This window comes from Cyclopterus lumpus, chromosome 6 (genome assembly GCF_009769545.1).
Source record: "Cyclopterus lumpus isolate fCycLum1 chromosome 6, fCycLum1.pri, whole genome shotgun sequence".
NCBI lineage: Eukaryota > Metazoa > Chordata > Actinopteri > Perciformes > Cyclopteridae > Cyclopterus > Cyclopterus lumpus.
The window spans coordinates 6354798-6380063 of record NC_046971.1 but is presented as its reverse complement, the minus strand read 5'-3'; the positions used below and the strand labels follow the sequence as shown (position 1 = coordinate 6380063).

The following is a 25266-nucleotide window of genomic DNA, read 5'->3' as shown; positions in this document are numbered from 1 at the left end:
ATTTCTGATTGGATCATTGAAACCCAGCAGCCAGCATGCTTTTCGTTAGTTTTAGCCATCTCGAGCTTTAGCTCTCTGATAAAAAGTCTGACTACGACAATCAACAGGTTGGTGTTTTAGTTTATATACTGCAAGTTAATTTACATTAATTAATTACGCACCTGCTTGCGTAGATTATTAAAGCCTCACGTGCCTTCTTAGTATTTGTCTCAAAGTTATCGTTCTCAGTGACCAGTTCTAATTTATAGAGTTCGCTAATTAGCATTGAGTTAGCACGGTTACGTTTGTTTCCCTAAGGTTAGCATTAGCCAACGACTCCTGTGTGCTGTTGCGAAGTGTCTCGCGGCACCGGGTCGTGAAACTCAGTCGCAGCAAGTCGCGACGGGACCCCACTGTGCTCCCCCCACTCTGCTCCCAATCCGGGTTTAAATGTGGCGGTTGGCGTGGTTTGTAAAGTGACGACGTGGGAGGCGCAGCTCGGAGCCAACTGAGGCTAGGTTGCTAGGCAACAAATAATCCAGATATTACGTTTAGTTTTGACTATAAAATTTAAGCTTTTTAATGTTAATTATATGATGAAATAAAAAAACGAGGCGGGGTGTAATGCGTACGTTAATAAACAATATACAAAAAACTGCACTTACAGAATATAAACGTCAACGGGATTGGATAACCAGTACGGCCAGTCACCATGGTAACAAGCCACAAGATATAACGCTCACCGCGCGCATGTAGCTAAACAACGTTAGCTTTACTGGTAATATGTTCGACTTGGTGCATCAACATTATTAACGTTATGAAGCGCTAAAATGCTTTGGTGCTCAACAACGCAGACGGCGTCCTGGCGTAAGGTAACGGCCAAGAACATGATGATAGCTAAGTTAACGTTAGCCTTTTTACGTTGCTGGATCGCAGACGTTAGCATGACAGCTGTGTTTGCCACCGTCCCGTTGAAGTAATTAATACGAAGCGTTATGTCTATTATCGCCCCTGCATAAGCAGTAGATATCTGCGTTTAACCTAGGTTATCTCACTTCAAGAAACACCGCAGTGTTCTCAGCACGGTTTTAAAGGCTTCTAATCCGCTTTGCACGTCTTAATTCTAGTGATGGGAGAGGCGCCTGCGGTGATCCTCCAGCACCTGAAGAGTGTCAGGTGGTGACGGTGCAAAAGCAATGGTGTTCTGTCTGACACAATGAAGAAGATATTCAGCTTCACCAAGAGGAAGAAACACCCGTCCGGTACTCCCGACAATGGGAGTGTGCTTTCTGTTGGCTATGAACTTAAAGAAAAGGACCTCGGGAAGGTTCACAAGGCTGCCTCAGTGGGTGATTTGGCAAAGCTCAAGCAGCTTGTCAAAAAGAATGATATCAATCAACTTGACAAGGAGAACAGGTAAGTGGGATTAAAGCACTTGTTCTCGCATCCTTGACAGTGTCTGACCTGTTTCCCTCAAAAAGAGGCCTGCTAATGACTGTAGCCATGCAGATGGACCTCTATCTTGTGCTTTTGAAATGAAGCACTAATAAGAATGTAGCAACTTTAGGGTATATTGTTCAGTATAGTATAGCATATCTTCTACATAGTTGAGCTGGGTTGTGGTAAAACAATGTCCAGTATGTTTTACTGGTAACAGCAAACCGACAGGTTATTTAAGCACCAAGTAAAAATACACTTGACACACCAATGTTTCTTTTCTACTTATGTTCCAAGGTAGGATCTAATTACCATTCAAAATTAGTGTGTGTCAGAAGTAAGAGTGGTGTAAGTATAGAGGCAAATTACAGAATGGAAACAATAAGTTGATTGTATTTAAGAACAAGCAAAGTAAGGCCTAGGATAACAATACCTTTCAAAATACTTCTATGGATCATTTGTAGTGTTTTTATTAAGTATAAGAATGCTTGTGTATGAAAAACTCTCCTCTCCTGTTACAGAACTGCACTTCATATTGCCTGCGCCAGTGGACATGTTGAGGTGGTGCAATTCCTCGTTGAGAGCAAAGCTAAGCTTAACCTATGCGACAATCAAAATAGATCTGCCTTAATGAAGGTAATCCTGGATGATGAGACTCCACCACAGAGTGATTCCTCATTTCATTTCCAAATATAATTGTGATGATCATAGTTGGCTACTTTCCTCACACATATTGTTTCAAGCCTCGTTCAGTCCTCTGCAATCACGTCATTCTCCTCTATATCAGGCAGTGCAGGGCCAACATGAGCGCTGTGTGAGCATACTGCTGGAGAATCATGCCGAGCCTAACCTCGTGGACGTCAACAGCAATACAGCCCTGCATTTGGCAGCGAACATCCCATCCATTTCCACTACTGTCCGGCTGCTGGAGCACGAGGCGGACATCAATGCACAAAATAAGGTGATTCTGTTGACCACAGAAACATTTCTTAGCCTTTTGGGATACCCTGTATCTTGTTTAAGAAAAAGCTATTAACACATATGCCATCACAGCTCCTAATAACGGTATTTATTGTATTAACCAAATGTGGCCAGTAGGGGGAGGACCTCTTAGTGGGTGTGATGGTTTTCAAGTCAGAATGTTTGCTGTGAGAAAGATGTATTGTGCTTGAGAGTTGTCTCGATGCATCTTATGCATTCAGTGACGTGTGTCTGTGGGCTTCAGTCAAAATCTTGTAAATAAAGACGGATATTAAATCAAAAATGTTTCGGTCACCTGTGATATTTGATCACACCTGTCCAATGAATGAGGTTGTTGACTGATCTAATTTTCAGGATGGATTCACACCCTTGATCGTGTCAGTGCGGGAGGACCATATCGAGATGGCTGAGTTTCTCCTCAAGGAGGGTGCTGGTGTAAATGTTATGGACCAAGCCCAAAGGTCCGCACTAAATAAGGACACATTTGCAATACATGTCCAATAATTTGAATGTTGCTGAATTCATTGTTTTTTTTACCTGCAGGTCCCCATTAATGATTGCTGCTGGTAATGGACAAATTAGTATGTTGCGACTGCTCCTGCGCTTTGCTGCAGATATCACACTAAAGGATACCAAAGGATGGTCAGCTGATGACTACGCAGTGATGAATGGTCATCATCCGTAAGCTTTTCTTTTCTGTACATATGTTCCTACAGTTGTATGTCTTCAGTAATTTATGCATTTATGGTGTTTTTTACAGTGTAATTCTTCCTCTTTTTCTTGTTAAGGCTCATGGCATTTTCACTGTCTTGACTCTCATGTAGTTGTTCCCTCCTCATCATTGAGCACAGCACTCAGAGGAATGATGGGCCTTCCCTCTCCAATCAAGATCCCAGCAAAAAGAAGAAAAAAACACTGTTAGGCAGTCCTTCCCAAGCTGCTGAAGCAGGCTTCTCTTTGGGAGGACCAGCCACTGACAAAGATGGTAGGGAGAGTTTTTGTCACCTAATAGTGGATTAAAGTGGTGGGAGGATATTTTTATGTCTATTCGTTATTGACTGTGATTATTTTATTTATTCCTCATGCATTACCTCTTGACTGGATCTAGAGCATGGAACAAATGAAGCAGGGCGAGGTATTACTTTGCTTAGATGCGCTTTGTGAGCAAAATCAGTCAAAAGCTGTCAGTTTTGTGCCAGTAGAGATCATTAATATTTCCTAAGAATGGATAATTAACCTGCTCTTCTCTTCAGGAAATGCACTTCTTTATGCCGCTTAGCACTTTGTGCATTATACTTTTTCTGCTTCTTAAGATTTAGATGCTCTCCAGAACTCACATTTGAAAGTTTTAATATTAAAATATGACTTGTACCTTTTTGTAAAATATATTCAAGAAATAAAATAAAATAAGCTTTGCCGCTTTGTTGCAGATTTTGAAGACAATTCTCAATCGGAGTCACTAAGTCGGTAAGCATCATTTTCTTGTAATGTGGAACTCACAATTACAATTGGCTATCCGGCTCAAACCATTCCTCCTTCCTCCTCCAGGGTTTCAAAAAGTGCTGCAGATGAATGGGCTTCGTCAGAAGATGATGATGAATCGGTTTTAATCGAAAAGGTTGGTGCTACTTTTTTTTTTTTTGCAACTGTGTTTTTCCTCAATTCTGCTCTGGCCTTCATCTCATATGCTGTCTTTCAGAAACCACATAAGGTAAACCTAAGGCAAATGATTGCATCTAAAAGAGGAGAAGGTACTGAGAAATTCTTTTGTACATTAATTATTGTCTTGCTGTTGTCCCTCCAGTTTGTGGTTTCTAGAAGTGATGTTTTATCCCTGCCTGCCCTGTAGCTTCCGCACTGCCTGACAGATCCTTGAGCGGTACAGAATCTGAGCCAGAGAGTGAGAATAGAGTCCAGAGAATTCCATCCCTCCCGAATGCTTTACCATCCAGCAAAGCTCTGCAGCACCCAGTAGATCCCTCTCCCATGTCCTTCCTTTCCAAAGCACCTCAGACGACATCTACCCCTCTTCCAAGCTACAGAAAGGTAAAATACTTGTGTTGAAGTTTTGCCACTTTCATTTCTATGACGCTTTTCTCTCCTTCTATTTTTCTCCCAAATGCCGGAGAAAGGCAAACGCATAGAGCAGCCTTCAAGTAGTAAAGCGGGGTCAGACTCTCAAGAGGGAAGCCCAGAAGCAGAGGACTCTGAGGAGGAAGTTGGAGAGGAAGAAGAAGATGATGATGATGATGAAGATGATGACGACGACGAGGATGAGGAGGAAGATGAAGAGGAGGAGGATGATGAAGAGGAGGAGGAGGAGGAGGAGGATGATGACGACGACGACGACGACGACGACGACGACGAAAGTGAAGAGGAGGATGGGGACGAGGATAAAGAAGAAAATGAATGTGATGAGGATGACAAATGTGTTGCATCTGTCGAGGCCAACCCTAATGAATTTAAAGATATACAAAAACCTTCTATTACCGGCGCCCTTAAAATGATTGACGACGACGATGCTCAAAACATACCTGGAAGTGACATCGCTCACGGCAGTGAAACTAGTCCTGGTACTGTAGGTGAGAGTCTGGATGCCAAAACGGAGACTAAAAAAAATGACACTGTCTGCCCAGCTGGAACAGCAAGTTACGCAATGCCAGCAACATTAGATGTAGAGGAGGATTGTGTCGTGTCAGCTATTAGGGTAGAATCAACATTTTCTGATGAAGATGACAGCCATGAGAAGGAATGCGCCCGGTCAGCGGACCTGGGTTCAGCAGGAGGCGCCACGACATCCAGACATCACACGCAAACTGGTTCCCCAACTGCGGTCAAGGAGGAAGAGTTTGAAACGGAGATGGGAATTGATGCCGACGGCTCCTGGAGCAATGAGCAAAACGGCGGCGATGCAGTGAGCAAGGACAGTGCTGATGAAGAGGATCACCAAACGGGGGGACTTGGTCGCAGCACAGTGCTAGCTAATCAGAGAAATGTTGAAAATACAGAAGGCTCGTCTGATGCTGGATCAAACAAAGAAGCTTTCAAAGGTGCCCAACGCAGATCCTCATGGGGCTCCTCATTAGAGGGCAGCGACACAGACCTACTCAAAGAAGAAGAGGGAACCGGGGAGACGCTTGACCAGAAAAGTGATGTTCTCAGATCATCCCATTTGAAACCAGAAGCAGCAACACTGGATTCAAAATGCTCATTACCTCAACCAAACAAAGACCACCTGGATACCTCATGGGATTCTTCATCCCCAGTTGTACCATCGCCACCTCAGCCAGTGAAAGATGAACCTTCGCCCTCTTTGGGATTATGTTCAACAAGCACTCCTCAGTCCAAAAACAGACCAGCCGAAGCAACAGTGGATGAATCCGAGTGGGATTCTTCTGAAAATAATGACCAGAACGATAATGACTCCTTCACTAAAGGTGATGTGCAGTCACCAGTTTCTAGAACCAACATCGTAACCCCAAACCAGACCAGGGAGCAGCAGCAGCGTTCTGATGGCTCCGGGGAAGAAGAAGATAAAGAAAGTGTCGTGAAAGTGTCAAATGAACCCTCCCCTGCAGTGTCACCAGTAGCTGAGGATGAAAAAACAACCATAGGCCAAACGCGAGATAACAATGATGTTCAATCAGTTGGACGGGCATCACAAATGGATGGAAAATTTGAGAATGAGAAAGGCGAGGATAGTAGTTGGGATGACAAAGATGAAAGTGATGAGTCGGAGAAGCAGAAGATCATGGAGAGAAAAGAAGATGAAGTTGAAGCCCGCAGTAACGTCTTGAAAACATCTCTTTCTACCCCAACTAAGTCGAAGCCCACAAGTGAAATAGACAGGAAGTCAGAGGGCGATGAAGACAATGAAAAGGCTCCTCAATCTATAATCGATGGAGAGGATGAGTATCCAGAGGGTAACATGTCGGAGGAAGAAATACTGGTGGGTGATCAGGAAGACAATCCCAGCACAGACGATGAGAGAAGTGACGACTCTGACAGCCTGGACCAAAAGCTGCAGTACGACTTCGCCAGCGCCACAGTCGTGATGTCTGACGATGACGATGAAGACGAAGCTAGATTAACTGCTTATGTTCCTCTCGAAAATAGAAGCGCCATCGTCCCCCAGCCAAGAGTGTCATCAGAGGACCTCAATGAAGACCCAGTAAGGGAACCGATTTCATCAAGGCCCGCCCCCAAAGACGGTGTCACCGCTGGTCAACGCCATGATTCGGTCGGGGGGACATCCTCCGGTGAGGCGCTACCTCAGACCGACATTGATGATGTCGATCTCGACTCACCCGATGAGGCAGAGAGCATAGGCACGAGAAGTCAAGAGCTCGGAAATGTTGCCGAGCCTGTCACTCAGGTAAAACAGGTAGTCTTTAGGTGTAGTGTAGCAGTTTGTGAAATGTAGTTTGGCCTCTTCAAGCACTCTGTTTTCATATGCCTGTTCCCAGTTTGTAGTCATTAGAGATGCCTCTTATGAGTACATTGCTTTTTTTATTTTGACACAGAAAGAAGATTCCACTGGGGATGAGGATGTTAATGAGGAGGAGGAGGAGGAGGAGGAGGAAGATGATGAAGAAGAAGAAGACGTCTCAGATGAAAACGATGAACCTGAAGAGAGCGGAGAGTCCCTTGACGCCACTCCAGCTGTTCCTGAAACAGAAGTCTCTAAAGATAAGAAAAGAGGTACGGATCACATCCTTTATAACAGCTGTTGTGAACATGCTATGAGCAACTGAATTCACACTAATATGACCTCCAGGTATCTTTTCCTTTGTTTACAACAACAACAACAACAACACAAACCCGCTCGCCCCCTTAGTTGCTGAGGCAACCTTGAACATCTTACAGGCAACAAGGGCTGCAGCTATTAATCATTCAAGTATTCTACCGATTATTTTATTGATTGAGTAATGCATAGTACATATGTTTGCTTATTAAAGAGCAATAGTAATTATACAAAATGAAAAAAATAGGACAGATGTTATAGAATGAGCAACTAATTTGTTTCCTTTTTATAATAAAACCAAGATTTGTATCGCTTCAATTGCATACAATAATATTATGTCAAAACTAAACCCATTTAGTGTATTTAAATGCAATAGTTCACTCTGGGTTTTAAAGAAAACATTTTCTGAAATGCAAAAACAAATGTCTTACTATTAATCCACTCCATGAAGGTACTACCATTTTTAATGATTGAATTGTGACGACGTGTTTTGAATTCAAAATTATTTTTAGTGTTTGAGTTTCTTCAGGGATTATGTCAACCCTACTGACAAACATTGGTCCCTGACTTTGTTTGATTTAACAACAGTCAAAAATAAATTGTATTTTTAAGACATTTGAGCTCAATGGAGAAAATTATACCATATCATTAATACTATCTATCAGGACTTTTTTATTTGAATAACTATGTTATTGTAAATATGGCCATACGGTGAGAATACATCAATAATTGATTTGTAGAACAATGAATTATAATAAAATTGTGGACAACTCGTATACAAGACATCCTGCATTGCTCTGCAACTACCACCACACGCCTTTTCAGTTATATCATCGTAATGAATCTGCACCCGTTGAAATAGATTTCCTGTCCGAGCTGGGTCTAGAGAAGGGAGAGGAGGAGCAGGATTCCTGGGACTCTGAGGTACGGTAAAAAAGACACACGTTGTAATATCTTGTAGGATCCGATGTTCGCCACACACATTCTCACAGGGAGGTTTTTCTCTTTCAGTCCCACTCCGAAAACCCCGATATGCCACGTGCAGAGAAACAAAGCCTGAACACTCAGAATCAAGAACAGATGACCACTGCTGAGCAGCAGATTAAAGAAAGTAGGTCTTTTTAATTTACTCCTTTTTAAAAAAAAAAAAAAAAATCATGCTACATAAACGGTGTGATCTTATTTAATCATAAAAAAAAAAAACCTGCGCTTTTGTGTGCATGAATTCTATTTGTCTGCGAGTAATGGTTCAAGCTTTCTGTTTTTCAGTCTAAATATGGTGAAGAATGTGCAATATCATTTCCATCAATCAAAAAAAAAAAAAAAAATCCTTTCCAACAATATGTTAATTTCTTTTGTAGACTTGTCTTACATTCCCTCTTTTTTAAGAGGGGAAGGAGACAATAGGATGGCAGCTCTAGAGCCTCGGAGGAGTGTAGGGAGGCCAAGAGGCCGCCAGGGAGAGGGTATGAATGTCTTGACTCAGGTCTGAGGAATAGCATGCTCACCATACCAGAGGCCTGAGAGACGTCAGAGAACGCATGCAGAATACACTACTCCTCCCTGCTTGCTGCCCCCCTTGAACCCCATTTGTATACTAAAAAAAACAACAACAAAAAACAACTTTTGGTTTCTGGTTTCAGTGGATTTTTGGCTCAAATTATATGATTGCAGCACTCATCAGAATTCTCGGCTGAAGAAATTTTTAAATGCTCGTCTGATGCCTTCCCAAGTATCGTCATGCTAATTAACCACAAGCTCATTTGCATGGGAATGCTTTGCACAATGTTCTGGCGAACCCACCCAGCTTCATTAGAATGCATTTTTAGTTTTTTTTTTTTTTTCCGTTAATTTTTCACAGAAGAAATTCCTTTCCGTGTCTAACATGACAGACATGTCTTGTCTCTTGCAGTTGAGATCAATAATGACGATAACGGGGCTGCACAAGTTGAGAGAGACGATTCTATACAGAAAGAGGTACGTTCAGCAACTAAATGCCGTAGACGGTCAAAGAAACTGATCTGTTGACGTCAAATGGCAACGTTTGTTTTCTTTTTCACCAGACGGAGAAGGCAAAATGGAAACCCCTCCGTGTTCTGAGCAAACTTGAAGGAGATGGCGAACGAAAGACGGGTAAAATGGTGTCACCTGGAGCATCGTGGGTCCTGATCTCACATTTACGAATGTATTTGAAGAGGAGCTTGTTTGTGTTGAACACGGTGCTTTTTGTTTTACTTTGACAGACTTAATGGAAGAGTTTGGTCTCGGTGACGTTGATGATCTTGAAGGTAAGATGAAATAATGATCTCTCTATTTAAACGGAAAGCAAATGTGGTTTATATAATGACAAGGCAGTTATACCATCTAATGCCACTGTCCCTGCTGGTAAATTGCTCGATACCTACAGAGTAGCACCCAATGTCGAGGTTATGAAAGGTTTACTTTAAAATGATTCGGGCCGACTCTTTTCTTAAGCTTTTGTACAAAACTGTCTATCTTCATGCAACACTGGCTTAATTACTCTTTGTATTTTTCTGTCTTGACACTTTTTGAAGCTAAAAAAGCAGGTCAGTAAACATGATCCAGCGGATTAGACCAGATGAACTGGTAGCTGTAGTTCCTCGTTGTGCAATAGCTTGACAGCCTTCCCCTGATCCTTTCCATTGAGTGGTGTTGCCGTTATCCGAAAGTTACCTGACCTCCTACCTTCAGCAACGTCAATGACATATATTGTTCATTGACCTATAACTTCTTGTGTTGATGACACAGATCCATCTGACTGGGACTCAGCCAGCACCGCCAGTAGGAGAACCCTGCCTGGCCGCAGAATGCCCTCCCCGGGCCTTGAGGAGTTCCCAGAATGCTCCAGAGAGCAGGATGAAGACATTGCTCCAGCAGCGCCCCCGATACCTCAGAGGAGCATCAACTCCGACAAGACGCTGCCCAGCACACCCCTTCAGCCCGTGCCCCAACCCCAGCCTCGACCAAGGAAGATGGCGCTTCAGAAACCAGACAGTGAAGAAGGTAAGGTTGACTCAGACAATTATTATTATTATTATTAATAATAAAAAAATGTCTCCAAACTTCTTCTCAAGAGGATGATTTGACAGCATTTATATGAGAATAATTATGTCTGTTTTTCTCTTTTTTTCTCTATATTCTTGCTCTCATTCAGAATCAGATTGGGAGCCAGACAATGTCGTGTCCTTTTGCAACAAAGCCAAAATTGACAATCAGTTGCAAAATATAGCTGAGCTCCAGACAGAGGTCACACCAGGTAAGCCTCAATGGAGTTGTTTGCCTACAGATATTTCTGTGCACATTCAATGTGCTCCGAGTAAAGACTCTCTGTCTCCTCAGGTTCCACCGAGCTCTCACCGATGTCTAAAGACGGTAAAAGTAGAAGAGTAGAGTCTGACGAGCAGCAGCAAAAGGTGAGAAATACTCTGAATACATTCATGCTTTACCAGTCACATCATCAAGTCATATCTAATGGTAAATATGTGCATATTTAAAAGTAGGGTGATATTAAAAACAACCTATCCAAATGTAATCAGAGTATCTACTGTGTGACATTGCTCGTCAAGGCTTGAGGGATCCTCAAAGACTGTGTTTCCCCTTTTGATCCATGTCAAGTGAAACCCATGAAAATGCAGTATTTTGGAAGACTCACAGTTTTTGTAGTTTTGGCTACTTGTTAATCATCCCAAATATTGGCGGAAAAATTTAAAATATTCATTTGTGGGACCACGGCTTTATATTCTTCACGCATGACGTATACATCTGTTGTTCTGGCCTTTGACAAGTTGTTACTTATCCCAAATAACATTCTGGTAAATAGTCTTTTCTATAATTAGGTGTGCTAACATTATAAGAAGGATCTGATAATGTGATGTTCAAATGCCTCCATATTTATTTTAATATTGTGTTACTTTATATGTCAGTTAGTTATGTATGTTAGTATTAAGTCCAAACTTCTTTTTTTTTGTTGCATTTTTGTCTTCTCTGTTTTATGCTTTTCCTTGCCCACCAATGCCATCAAAGGAGATAGATGATGCAATAGATACACGTGCGTTAGATCTGAATAACCCATATCCATCTGGCCGTGTGAGCTCTGATGGTAGAGAGAAAGAAACCGCCAGCGTTCCATGGGAGAATCGCTACGAGAAGCTCTGGGTGGAGGTGGAAAAAAGGGAGGTCAAATCCACCTTCAAGAATGTTGCCGGGGAATTGAAAGAGAAGTTCGGAGAACTGCTCGAATCGAGACACCCCGCTGAAGAAGAACGCGCCGCGGCTGAATCTACTTCTGCAGAAGAAGAGTCGAGCGATGAGGAAGATGGGGAAGCCATTGTGCGCCCCATGGCCAGAGCGAGAAGCACCGTCCTCCTCACCATACCTGAGCAGAGGGAGTCCGGGCCGGAAGACTCTGTCACGGAGTCAACGGACGACTCCTCGTGCGAGGACGCCATGCAGGTCCGCGAGCCCCCAGCTCGGGAGAGCGGCAAGTGTCGAGAGCCAGTTCTAGAGGAGTGCGGGTCTCCTCCACCTCAACGCGCCACAGCACGGGCAGACCGCTGCATAGCTCCTGTTACCACAGCTGTTACTGATGATCGACGCATACCCGTGTCTGATATTGACCGGAGCACATTCCGAAAAGAGGAGGCCACATGTGGGTCATTCCAGAAGCCACATCTGGACCTAATCCGGAGGGACAGCGCTGCCGACGTAGAGGAAGCTGAGAGGAACAATGCCAGTTCAGAAGAGGATCCTGAGGAAGTCACCAAGTCTCGCCGCCCCTCAGGAAGCAGACGTTCGGCATCTATCCCAGGTGTTTCTGATGAAGAGCTGGAAGAGGACATGGAAAGATTTAAACTTGAGGTAGGGCTCCTGAAGTATGTCTTCCTGGATTTGGAGAAAGAAAAGGCCCAACTCCAGAATGAGGTAGAGGATGGCCGCACCTCCCGTAGTGCCTTCTTGATCGCCTCACTTTCTCTTCATTTCCTCCATGCACTTAAATTTCATTTCTTTTAATCGGTTGTGTGAACTAGCCATACATCATAACGTCATCTTATTTCTTTCTGTTGGTGTTGTTCATTGTCCATGTCTTTTGTATATTTTCTTTAGTTTAGATTTCAAGTAGAAGAGTTCATCTCGCATGTTCTCTGTACATTTTCTGTGTTTTTTTTAATTTTTTTTAACTAACCTGCACATTTGCAGTGATGAAAATCTTGGTTGTTTGGCATTTGTAAGCGTACTTCAAAACTAAACGTTCACTCTTATGTGTGCTTTAGTTGTGACTTGTCCTTCATCATGCATGGACCTCGCATGTGTCTTTATTTCTAATAAGTTATGTTGTATGAACTCTCTCTTTCTAGGTTATGTTGGTGTGGAGATTGTACAAATAAAAGCCTTATTTTCCCTAAATAGAAGTGCTGTTATAATAATATGGCAATTAGCATTTGACATACAAATGATAATTTTGTGGGTGAAGTATTACTTTGGTTAGCCTTTATACACACATGGGATGAATATATTAACTTTTTTGGAGCCAGCCTTTTTTTGTGTGTTTTGTTGTTTTTGTGGAAAGAAACCATAAAAAGTAAATATAATTGTTGTACTTTAAAATCAAACTTTCCAAAACTGATGAGATTTTTTCTTCTATCCTTGTAATTAACTTACATTCTCACGTCAAATGGAGTAACCACAATAAGGTGTTAGGTCTCCGAAGGGACGGGTGACACTGAATTATGTATGACAAAGTGTACAAGTCCCTGCTCCAAAGTGCATCTTAAAAGGCCGGCCCCAACCCGTGTCATTGAGGAATAGTCTAAAGTCCAGTTATCAAAAATATTTACCCTTGTTCTTTTCAGGTTGCCGAGGAGACGACAGAGACCGCATCGGAGGCGCAAAAATCCATAACTTCCTGTGATACTGGTGGAATGGCTTTGGAAAAAGCGGATACTGAGAAACCTGAGACCAGGTCAGGATCCCTGTCAAGTGGAGCTGGAGCAACGCACCAGGAACAGCAGTCTGCGGCCAACATGAGGTATGCATGGTTATTCTTTAGTGCATTTCTAGGCCCTGACTGTGTGTGTGTGTGTGTGTGTGAGTGATTTTTATAAGGCTCTTTTTTTGATAAATGCACTTTTGCTTCATTTATTTTTGCTCAAAAGTTGTTCAACAAAAGGAACTGACTTGACTCCCAACTGTGTTTGTATTGATTCAATTCAACGAGCGTTTCTTCAGTAATACCTCCAAGGGCCCAAAGTGTAGATGCCACAACGTATTGACCATCAGGTTTATTGCTCTCCATAGCATCAACGGGGCACCAGTGCAATTGCATCTCCCGCCCCAGCGGACCGACAATAGCAACAAACAGGAGGGACACGCTGTAGAGGAGACCTTACAGCTGGAGCTGGTCAGGGGGGCCCGGCGCAGCAGAGCCCCTCAGACCAACACTCATGTCAATGGAGATCCTCTGTCGGTGTTTGATGATAGCTCTTTAAGTGATTTGTCCGACGATGAAGGAAGGTATATATGCAGTATGCTTTTCTTAAATTTTTTTATTATCAATTTAACCTCTCCGTCACTAACTCGTAAGGTGTGTGTGCAGACTGAACGCAAAGTGAATTAGACAGGCAGCACGACTTAACAAAAGCTAATGCAAAGAAGTGAGGAGAAACTAATGCAAAGAACCAGGTAGAAAAATAGATCACTTCAAAGAAAACTTCACTTAATAAACATACAAAGGAAAGGGGAGGAGAAAAAAAAGTAAACAAACAGGAGGAACATAAGAAAACTACTGGAGTTATTGGTAAGTTTACATCATGTTTGTGACAATAAACAGACTTCCAGAGAATAATCTGAGGTAGAACTTTGCTTTCAGTCCAAACAAACCATTACAATATTGTTGGTGGGTGATCAGAAGGATGCAAATCTTCTTGATTGTAAGGATTTTCTACCCACATAGTTGCATGACTAACTGCTGAATTTCCCAAAAATCAATAGTATACTGCATTATACCATTACACTTCTAACAACTCTCCAATACGGCTCTCTTATCTTGAGAACATGCACGTCAGTTTCCCAAATAACCCCTTTTTTCTTTTTATTTCTTCCCTGCATTTGTTGGTCTCGGGTTTCCAACCAGTGAAAGACACAAAAACAAGGTAAAACACAAAATCTGTTCATAACAAGGTTGGACATTTGAGTACAGGATAAGAAATGTAATATATGGTTCCATATTCAGAACCTTGATGAAGTCGGGATGACAGGAGACTTTGATGAGCTCACTCAGTCGTCCGACACAGCCACAGACGACATCGACTCTCCCACTTCAGGCTATCGCCACGCATCCCTCCTCATCCAGAAGCTGGACTCGGTCACTTTAGGTACTGATTGAGCCCATTCAAATGCTAACTTATATAATAATAATAAGTAATTATTTCTACCTTTTTTGTAACTTAATCAGTTTGTTAATCTTATTTGCAAAATACGTGCAGATGATTCACCTTTTTTTGAAAGCAAGCATCTAGTACATGCTCCTGAAGTGGTAAGGCTTTCCATATTCTACCTCACAGACTCGAGAAGCATGGTGAAGCTGCAGAACATTTTCCACGAATACGAGCGCTGCATCCAAAAGGCGAGGAGTCGCCACGGCTACCTGGCAGACAAGGTGAGCCAGCTGGACATAGAGAGGGCTGAGTTGAAGAGCTCCCTGGAGGAAGTTAAAGATGTGAAATCTGCCTTGGAGCGCAACCAGCTGGAGCTGCAGACTGAAGTCACAAACCTCAAGTGAGAACCACTTCCTTTAGTCTCTGGCCATTGATCGACATGGTCTTGCTGTCTCTTCTCATGTTTATGTGCATCACACTGCATCTTATGTGAATTGCCTAATTGTCTGTCTGAAACTTGGTATAGATTTCAGCTGAAGCAGGAGCAGGAGAATCGCCGAAACGCCACCATGATGTACAACACGACCAGAGATAAGCTGAGGAGGATGGAGGAGCAGCATCAGTTGGAGGTACAGGAGAGACAGAAGGTGGAGCTCTCCCTCAGGAATCTGGAGCTGGAGATGAGAACACTGGTCAACAACATGAAACAGGTACACCCTTTTTAAACTTCACGTGTTGTTCCGTCCAACGTGTGTTTTCATTATATTGATGTCGGCTAATGTATGTCAGCTTTATCGTTTGGATCATTTCAAATACAGTAATGTATTTTGGACGTAAATGTAATTCTCATTATTTTGTATTTCCGATGATGTGATGCCGTTGTAGAGAATTTGATTAGTCTCTAGCTTGTCCAGTTGTCGTTTGGTGGATATTTAAAGCACTAATGTCCCCGTCATGTGGACACCACCCAGCTTGAAGAGGACCACAGTGAGACCCAGAGACTGCTGGCTCAGGAGCGCAGTGCTCGGACGCTGCAGGAGAACCTGCTCAGCAGCCATCTTCGAAAGCAGCAGGAGATCGAGGCCGACAACAAAAGAAACATAAGCAGAAGCAATGAGGTAAACCTCACGTGGTGATATCCATTGTTTTAGTTTTGTTTCTGGTTTAGAGGATATAAGTTGCTGTAAATGAAAGCCATTTGGTTTCTGTAAGGTTTTGAACATGTTATGAGTTGTTAAGTAAGAGTGCTACAGTTTGGTTAAATCGAGACTAAATCATACATTTTTAAATGTTTTTTTTTTCTTCTCCTGTTCACAGGCCTTGTCTCAGCTCACTGAAGCCAGTGACAGGGAGCGGGAGTTGCTGCAGCAGAGTGCAACCTTCCAGGATCAGCTGACCATCCTGAGAACTGACCTCGAGCGATCGCACGCCAACAGCAGTCTGAAAGAGAGCCACCTTTTGGATGAGAACGAGGCTCTCAAGGAGCAGCTGGAAGATGCTCGGCGAGATCTCAAACTCAACGGCGAAGCCCTGACCCAGACTGTCTTCAACTGCAACAACCAGTTGACCACGCTGAAGTCGGAGTTAACTATGGCGACATCGCGTCTGGAAAACGAGCGGCAGACCCGCGAAACACTGGATGCGGAAGTTGAGTCCACTCGTATCCGCCTGGCCGGAGCCGTAAAGGAGGCGGAGCTCTGCATGGCAGCTCGCGCAGACACAGAGAAAGCTCTGCTCCGGGAGAAAGAGGAACACCAGCGTCTTAACGACAGACTCACAGGTCAGTACTGGGAAGAATGGATGGACAGCTCCAAGCACACCCAACCAGGCCAAGTGTTTTCTGCTTTGTTTTTAGAAACCTTCAATGCTTGGAGAGGTGAAGGTCATTTGAAAAACAAGCCCATCAGCTTGGAGGAGCTGTTTGTGATCACCTTATGTGTAATTCACTCGTTCATTTATGCATATCTGATTTAGGGGGAGATGGAGTGGAAAGGGCTTGACTGTAGCATATTTTAATCAATTTGGTTTTAATTAAATTGCGTAAGCAGCTGTTGTTATGCGCATCTTTTTGTCCCGCTATCTTTTTTTGCCTAACTGGGAGCTGGTTTGTAACTCCCAAGGTTTTTAATTTCTACAGGTGAAGCAGCCAGTCAACGCGAGGCAGTCAACGGCCTGTCCCAGAAGCTGGCCAAGGCGGAGACTCGTGCAAACAGCATGGAGAATGAAGTTCATCGGGCCACACTGCAGCTGACAGAGAAAAGCCTGCTGCTGGAGGTCCTACAGCGGGAGAAGGACCAGGCGGCGGTACGTATCAAGGAGCTAGAATCGTCCCTCCAGGTCGAGAGGGAGCAGATCAGCCGTGTCGGAGCGCGCCAGGAGGCCACGCAGGAGCGGCTAGCCCAAACCCAGAGCGAAGGCATGCTCCTGCGGCAACAGCTAGAGGAGGCCCAAAACAAAGGCGTTGCAAAGGAGCATGCTGTGACTGACGCCCAGGAGCGCTTCAGTGACATTCTGTCCAAGCTGCGCTCTGACAGCGAGGAGCGAGTGCAACTAGTGGAGGAGAGGACTAAGGAGCTCGCCACTAAAGCCGCTGATCTCCGAGATCAGATCTACAAATTAGAGGAAGAGAAGAACGAAAGAGAGGTAAGATGAGGACTCGGGAGTGTAAGAGGATTACCTAACTTCCTCTCCCAGACCCAATTGTAGCCTTTCTTCAGTGCCAGTTCAGGATATCCCTTTTTTTTAAAAATCTAATCAAAGCGTGCTTTCTTTGTAATCTGTCTGAGCACAGACTTGTCTAAGGCAGCTGCAGCAGGAGCTAGCTGACTCACTGAAGAAGCTGTCCATGAGCGAGGCCTCTCTGGAGGTCAACACACGCTATCGCAATGACCTGGAGGATGAGAAGGCCCGGCACTTTAAAGACTTGGACAGGGTCAAAGGAAAGGTAACAGCAGGGAACAGTGACATCTGGTGGCAGCATATTTTCACCACATCACACCATTCCAGCTGTATAAATGATTATGAAACAAACAATTTTAGCTGTACTAAAATTAGATGGCCCATTATTTTATTTTTTTAATTAAGTCCCCTGTAAGCAAATTCTGATGAGGAGGATTTATTTATTTTTTCTCTTATCGTGTAGCTGGAAGAAAGCGAAGACCAGTATGTGCAAGCTGAGAAACGTATTAACGGTCTCAAGAGCGTTCTGGATGAAAAGGAAAAGGAACTCGCCACCGCTGCTCAGAAACACCAGGAGGCGCTGTCAGCCTCAGCAGCTTCTGGGACCACCATCAAACAGCTGGAGGAAGCTGTGCAACAGTATGTACCAACACATTGCATGCAGTTTGAGCAAGTTATTTTTATTTCATCCCACATATAGAAAAACATCCTCTGAAATAAATCATGTCAGATAAAACGTGAAAAAACTCCATAACACAGGGAATGATTATATATTCACGGCAAAACGTTAAATGTATTGTCAGCCATGAGTCTAAATGGTATGTGTTCGGTACACCGTGTAATGAATATTTGTGATGTCAAATTAGGCTCGAGATAGAGAACGCCCGGCTGGAAGCTGCTGCAAAGCAACAGTCCAACAAAATTGAAGCGCTTCAGAAAGGGGCTCAGGAATCTGCCATGGTGAGTGCTGGACACTTAAAGTAGAGTATTGTGATACTCATCTTGTGACATCAAATCGCTGACTTTATGTTGTGAAGTCATTTTAAGGTATTCAATCTTTTTCCAGCTATCTGACTGTGCACCTGGAGGAGGGGTTGGTATTGTTGATGTAGGATGTAGGCTTAGTTTTCTCTGTGTGGGTTTACCTCTGTTTGTTTTGTTTTTACTATATAAATCGCCAGAAATCTAAATTTAAATGCATTTGTGGGCTTTTTGCACAAGCTGCTGGACCATAAATCAAACATGTGGAGGAAGTAAAAGCTTTGTGTCCGTTTGGGTGATGTAAAAAAAAACATTTTCCCCCCTTTTTTTTTAGCCTGGTTGTGGTAGATGGGGTCTTTCACTCATTTCTGTCTGAAGCTGCATGATGCATGTTACTTCTTTTAGTCTAAAGTGTCCTCAACTTTCCAAAAAATGATGAACAAAAGACAATCGAAAGATAAACAAAAACACCCTCTCTAAGTTATGTTAAAATACTTTTCTTATTTCTGTAGGTCAGAGGTCATTTGGAGAACTTGGTTACAAACCTCCAAAGCAGTAAGATGTCTTTGGAAGACCAGCTCACTCATGAGGTTGGTGGCATATTCAGCTCAGCTTCCATTTCTTACTTTCATCTGCTTTTCTAGCCTTTTTAATTCACCTTTTGACCTGTCGGGAGCAGGGCGGTCCGACATATTTGAGAAGCCAGCTAAATGGGGAATGTTTGGACAGTCATCAAATTGACAGCGCCAGATTTCCCCTTCTCGTTATCACCTAAAGGGTCCTCATTTGTTATCGCGTTAAGATAATTAGAATACCACGCAATATTAAGTTTACACATAAAACAGAAAGGTAGGCCCTTTTGGGGAGAATGCAAGCAGTGGACAAACTATGTTGATTGTGACTGTTTGTCAAAGCAGAGCAATATAAAACAGAATCAATAAGTTGACTAAAAAAATAACTATTTCAGCTAAAAGGGCGTTACGATCTGGATTGATGAAATTACTCAAACAATTCAATATTGTCAATGCAGAGTTAAAAATCCCAACTTATCATCTTTAGGATGTGCCTTTTTATTTTGAAATTCCTATGGAAAGTCACCTCCTTCCTACAGGGCCCAGAAACGAAATTGTCAAATCATATTTTAGTCAATGATATTCAAGTAACTCATTGTGTTATTTGGACTTATGACACAACGAATAGAATAGGATAAAAATCGCATCGTCGCAGACATTTTATCATTGTCCAAAGAATCGATATATTGCATCATGGCAAAACTTGTGATTCATAACCCAAACCCTTTCTGGGAAATAAGAACCAAGTGAAGGTTTTAGTCTTTAAGTTAAACTAATGAGAAATGAGGCCATATTTGAACAGTTCGCTGTTTAACCAGCTGCCTGAAATGTGATCATCGTAACAAGCTGACGGGACATCATTTTTATATATGTGATACTTACATTTCTCACTTCCGTCTTTCTCGTTCTCAGGTCCAGAAGCAAAGCTTGCTGTCTCACACAGCCCAGGACTCTCAGGCCTTGTGGGAGGAGGAGCTGAAGAGCCGCTCTAAGTTGAGTCTGCGCCTGGCAGAGCTTGAAAAGGAAAAGGGAGACCTGAGCACCCAGGTGATCACAGTGAGGTGTCCACATACAGGCTAACGTTGTACAGGATGGATTAGATAATATAATGCCAGTCTTTGGCTCTCACGAGTTCTTGGCCTGTTGCCTCTGTTGCAGATGGTAATAGAAAAGAAGAAAGCCAAAAAAATAGCGGAGCAAAAGAAGGCTGTCGACACCCGGCTGGATCAGGAGATGAATAGAAACACAGAGCTCCAAAAAGAAATGTACAGGTGACTCCTAGCCTCCTCCTCGCACCCTCCTCCTCACCCAGCAGCACTCCTTCCTCCTGTTTAGACACAATTAAGATCCAGTAGCGCGCACTCTTTTCCGGCTTATGTGGCTGTAGTGAACCAATGTGTGTATCTGGTGTCCACTCCTGTTGTTGCGTAATAAGCCCCTGTAGTGTGTGTTTTTGTGTGCTAATTTCATTGCGACTGGTTTCTTATTATTTGATGTACCTTTTTTTTTTTATTATGAGAATATTTTGTGCACGTATTGTTTTTTGATGCGTTTTTTTAATCTGAATTTGTCACAGTTGGTATAAATGAGTTGCATGTAGTCAAAACCGGTTGCAACTTTGTTCAGTAGGTGAATAATGAAACCGTTTGGAACTTAACTCTCAGTTGTTAGATATTCACTTTGTATTTATTTATTTATTTGTACTTATAGTATTTGCGTATGTGTTTTTAGGTTGCGTACTTTATTGAAGACCGCTAAGAAGAAGTTGCGGGATCAGGACACGGGTGGAGCTGAGTTTGGCTCTCCTATGAGTAGTCTACGGATGGACCAAGGCAGACACGGCCAGGCCGAGGGTTCCTTTGGACGAATGAAAGATAAGGTTAAAAAACTCTATGATTTTGTTTTTAAATCCCCCAAAATAATGCACTGCTGCTAGCGGTAATCCTTCTCATGTTACCAGGTGGACGACCTGCAGGTGGAGCTGGAGAAGGAGGGGTCCCGTCGCAGCCAGCTAGAGAAGGTGAACGGAGACCTCAAGGATCAGCTGGCCTCCCTGAAGAGCTCCAGCAGCAGTAGTGACCAACTGGAGAGGAGCAAGAGGCAGCTGGAGGAGGAAGTGCTGGACCTTAGACGGCGAATGGAGGCTTCTCAGATGGAGCAGAGCCACGTGGAGCAGTACCGCCTCGACGCAGAGGAGCGGGCTCGTTACGAGATAAAACAGAAACTGGAGCAGGTCAACATCTTCCTGCAGGTAAAAAGCTCCGTCGGGTGTGTTTTGTTGCAACTATTACACACCCTGTTTTTTGGCAACACAACAGAAATGTCAAAAGAAATTATAAAACAGACTAAAATCTGAATAATAAATAGTTGACTGAATAAATGAGTTTCAGTTGTTGTGTATTTATGTGGCTCTCCACGTGTCTGTTAAAACATCGCGAAGCCTGATTTTAAATGTACTTGCACCTGTTGGCCTCTCAGTCCCAGGCAGCATCCCAAGAAGCACTGGATCAGATCAAAGCGGCCAATGAGACCAACCTGCGCTCCCAGCTGGAGCAGAAGATCCGGGAGCTGGAGGGGGAACTGGGCCGCGCTCGCACCACCCACCACGACAGCCTCAACCAAAGAGACTCCACCCGCACGGAGCTCGAGCGATACCGCCAACTCTACACAGAGGAGCTGCGGCTCCGCAAGTCGCTGGTTGCCAAACTAGAGAGGTGAGACCAGGTGGTTCAGACCAGGATACTCTGAGCAGTCTTTTAAGACTGGATTTTGATGGTGTAATCGGACATGAACCGTGCTGATGCTGACAATCGTCTATTGTATCAATGATTTTCCCCACAGGGCCAACAGTCGGCTCGCAGAAGCCAATTCCAAGTTGCTCAATGAGCGCAGCAAGTCTCTGATCACCAGCGGCATCGCAAACGGTAGCCTTGGAGGGCCCTCGCTGGACGTGGGCTCTTTGGGTTCACCAGCACACTACGGGGCCACACTGGGGCCCCTCAATCGGAGCCTAGGCCTGGGACTCTCCCTCCTCAGCCCTGTAACTGAGGGGCAGAACAGCAGGGTGGAGGATTACCTAGCCAGGGTCTGTACGCTCATTAATTGATGTAGTCTAGGTGCTCGCAGGGGAATATTCCCTTATGGAGGCCATTTTCATTTCCCATAGCGTCGTGGTTGTTATTGTGTAACTGTTTTTCATACACATGTTGGTGTGTTGTCGCATCGTCATGACTGCAGAGACGTGTTGTTGTGTCAGTTTTAAGGCATTACGCGTCAGATATTTCAGATTGTGGAGAAGGAATTGTGAATCTCTAAATTCGCTTAACACCTGTTCGCCCTCTCCAAGCACACCTTCAAAACTGAAGTCATCTCTTCCCCCTCTTCTTTACTCCTCCTGCACATTGTTTCTTCCTCACTCCATCTCTGGCCTTTCACGGCAGTGGGACTTTACCTCTAACCTGTCTTCTATTTCTCACTCTTATAGCTTCTAGCTCAAAAGTCTGTCTCTCACCTCTCCTCTCTTCAGCCAGACCCATAACCAGGTTTGTAGACGTGTTCAGCTCAGTGTCTGATTGGCTGCTCTCCCCTTCACCCTGCCGCTGGGCCTCCCATGTATAGCTCTGTTCACATGCCAACCGCGTTGTTCAGGGTTTGCACATTGGAAATGTAGTCGGCGTAGAATGTCAACTTTAAAAACAACGAACTGAAATAATGATAGTGGTTCGTGCAGAGCTTTTTCCTGCTTAAAGGATGATACGGAAATAACAAATTGTTTAAAAGTGACATAACAAATGTGTCATAACTTAAAGGTTAAATGGCAAATGAATAGGATTGAATTGTGCAAGATTGTTTTGCGTTGTGTGGTTTTTGACGTGAGTGAAATCTCAACCCCGCTCTGCTTTGACGAGACTTTCTCCATGCTGTAGAGACGATGGGGGCAGAATAAGAATAATTTGTACTCTGATAATTTGTCTAATCTAAAGCAGATTTGGGATTTTATGTGAAGAGAAATTTTGTTCAGACGGAATTGCCCAACGGAGCGACAAAATGGACATATTCAATAATATTCATAATAGGGTTTAAAACAGACGAATGAAGCTCAAGTAAAGAGTTTAGCTAAACGGGTCCTTTTTTGGAATTTTTGGAATATTTTTCGAACGTGTTCAATTTAACTACTAAAAAATGTCTCTATAGTTGTGTAAATACTATATTACCACCGATACAACTTAATGTATACAGCGCTTTTCAAAACAACGTGGATCACGATTACAACATTTTAGGAGCGCAATGAGGCGAATCAAATCAGACCCTTCAAATAATACAAAACTGAAATGGCGTAAACGCGCTCCACGTGGATACTGTATGTATGTAATGTCTTTATGTACATCGGCACATTTTAAATTGTGCATGCATAGAGTAAATACAGTTCTGGAATAATACCGTCATTCTTGATATGTTGCATGGAGACATGGTTTTACATGATGGTTATCAAAAACATGTTATTTCTTAAAATGCATCTTGGTCAAACTATTTGCATCGTTTGGTGAGATCAAAGCAGCCTGCAGGAAAACTCTCAGAGCTTGCATGCTTGGCATGTCCCACTGTGTGTCACCAAATAGTCCTGGTTTCCTTGCAGTGTTTTCTTCTTCTTTTTTTTCCACGATCCATTCACCATTGTATTGTGTTTGATGGTGAAATATTTGTTTGTTTTAAAAAAAAAAATATTTTACGTTTTTGTTTTTCAATTTATGTTTGCTGATATTTCCCACCAAAACATAAGATCTGAAATCTAACAACATATTTGCCTCTTTTTTTTTCTTTTTTTTCAGATGCAGAGTGAGTTGGATAGAAACATATCAAAGGAACTGAACAGCGGTGAGTGCACTGAAGCTCAAAGCACACATCTTGGCTGTCTTAAAGAAAGCTTGATATCTTCATCATGTGACTCGAAGCCGCTGCTCACTCAGCGTAACTTTGATCTCTCTCTGGTCGTCAGCCACGGCGGAGCTGGACGTGACTTCGGCCCGGCTGTCGCCCGTGGGCTCCGCCTCCAGGGTGGAGCTGGACCCCGTCAGCAGGGCGACGCAGCAGTACTTGGAGGTACTCAAGATGAACAATATGATCTGAACGCGATTCACAGCTGCTCACAGTCACCGTTATGCTTATAAATGGTGTCTGCACCAAGAATAAGGCCAACGCCACCGTCCAGTCATGTGACTCCAAGAATCCAACTTCCTACGTATTTACTCTCCCTCCTTTTATGAAAGAAAGCAAAACATAATGCACATTGCACTTAACCACTCAGGAGCAAAGGGAATGAGTCATATATATATACATACATACATACATATATGTATATGTATATGTATGTATATATGTATATGTATATGTATGTGTATATATATATATATATATATATATATATATATATATATATATATATATTTATATTTGCGTCATTGACAATTAGCGAGAAGCTCAAAAGTATTTGTTCTGTCTGACTAAATACATAAAATCTGTACGTTTTATTTTTCATTAGGACAATATAATGTTTTGGGGTTTTATTTGTGAATATCGGTGTTGCTAAATTTGAATTTATAAGTATTTGATGTATGCATCATTAATAATTTTGCCAAGATGTTACCTTTGGTACGTGCCATCAAATGGTGCAATATCTGTCTTGGTCTCACTTAGACTCATTGGAGTATTGTGTTAATGATCATTTTATTTATTCGTCGTTTTAGTTTTTTATGAACATGATATACTTGAATAAGACGAGCTGGATTAATCTCCGGCTATTGAAACAGGGTGACTACATTTATACAACTGTCGTTTCAGCTTTTGGTTCGCTCGCTTTTTAAGGCCACCAAAAGTGAAACGCGCGGGGGGGGGGGTTTTCTTTTGTTTCTCGTTAATTCATTTCATAAATACTGTAAGATTACATAAAGGGAAACATTTATGACGCCTGTACATTGCAGAAGACTCTAAAGTTGTAAATAAAAGATAAAAGTAAAGAAAACCTGTTTTGAGTGGACTTGATAAAAAAAAAAAATGACCCGATAAAATGACCCCGGGATTTGTGCCGGCTTTTCATAAATACATCACTTATGTTGTAGTGAAATGTGACCGATGTGATCTGTTTTAATATGTCCGAAAACAAAAATTGTCCAAATATTGACAAAACAAAAACATATAAGTGTAAAAGTAAACCAAAACAATCCAACGTGGGAGAATGTGTGGTTGACAAAAAATGAAATAATAATTACGATATATTTATATAAATGTCTAACATGCATATTTAACTATTACAGATGTCACTTATTGAACAAATAGTACATTAACTTAAATATGAAGTACATTTACAGTATGTCTCAGTAAACCTCTGATAGATTCCAAGTATGAGTTATGAAAAGATGATGAACTGAAACTGATGTGATCAAAAGAGTATATGTTTAATACTGACCTCTTATGCTTGAATCACTTCATATTCTTATAGTTT

At 42.7% G+C, this 25266-nt stretch overlaps 1 protein-coding gene across 3 annotated transcripts; it reads left to right on the top strand.

The window, feature by feature from the left end:
* si:ch211-272n13.3 (ankyrin repeat domain-containing protein 26) lies at window positions 1–23894 on the top strand. 3 transcript variants are annotated; one of them, XM_034535857.1, is made up of 43 exons: window positions 1–107; window positions 1107–1395; window positions 1938–2052; window positions 2204–2377; window positions 2752–2858; window positions 2941–3078; window positions 3222–3382; window positions 3828–3864; window positions 3946–4015; window positions 4097–4148; window positions 4247–4443; window positions 6921–7098; window positions 8004–8065; window positions 8153–8252; window positions 9054–9118; window positions 9205–9274; window positions 9385–9429; window positions 9911–10165; window positions 10317–10418; window positions 10502–10575; window positions 11186–12082; window positions 13012–13187; window positions 13457–13672; window positions 14292–14310; window positions 14391–14532; window positions 14722–14935; window positions 15062–15245; window positions 15507–15653; window positions 15853–16315; window positions 16673–17178; window positions 17327–17479; window positions 17678–17853; window positions 18081–18174; window positions 18281–18307; window positions 18708–18785; window positions 19680–19814; window positions 19926–20038; window positions 20499–20646; window positions 20728–21018; window positions 21246–21481; window positions 21609–21852; window positions 23597–23642; window positions 23764–23894. In XM_034535857.1, the coding sequence occupies exons 2-43, from the start codon at window positions 1196–1198 to the stop codon at window positions 23892–23894; spliced, it is 7038 nt and encodes a 2345-aa protein (XP_034391748.1). In that variant the 5' UTR covers window positions 1–107; window positions 1107–1195. The 3 variants fall into 3 exon arrangements, with proteins under 3 accessions (XP_034391748.1, XP_034391749.1, XP_034391750.1); XM_034535858.1 differs by lacking the exon at window positions 11186–12082; XM_034535859.1 differs by lacking the exons at window positions 11186–12082; window positions 18281–18307.
* The last annotated feature ends 1372 nt before the right edge of the window (window positions 23895–25266 follow it).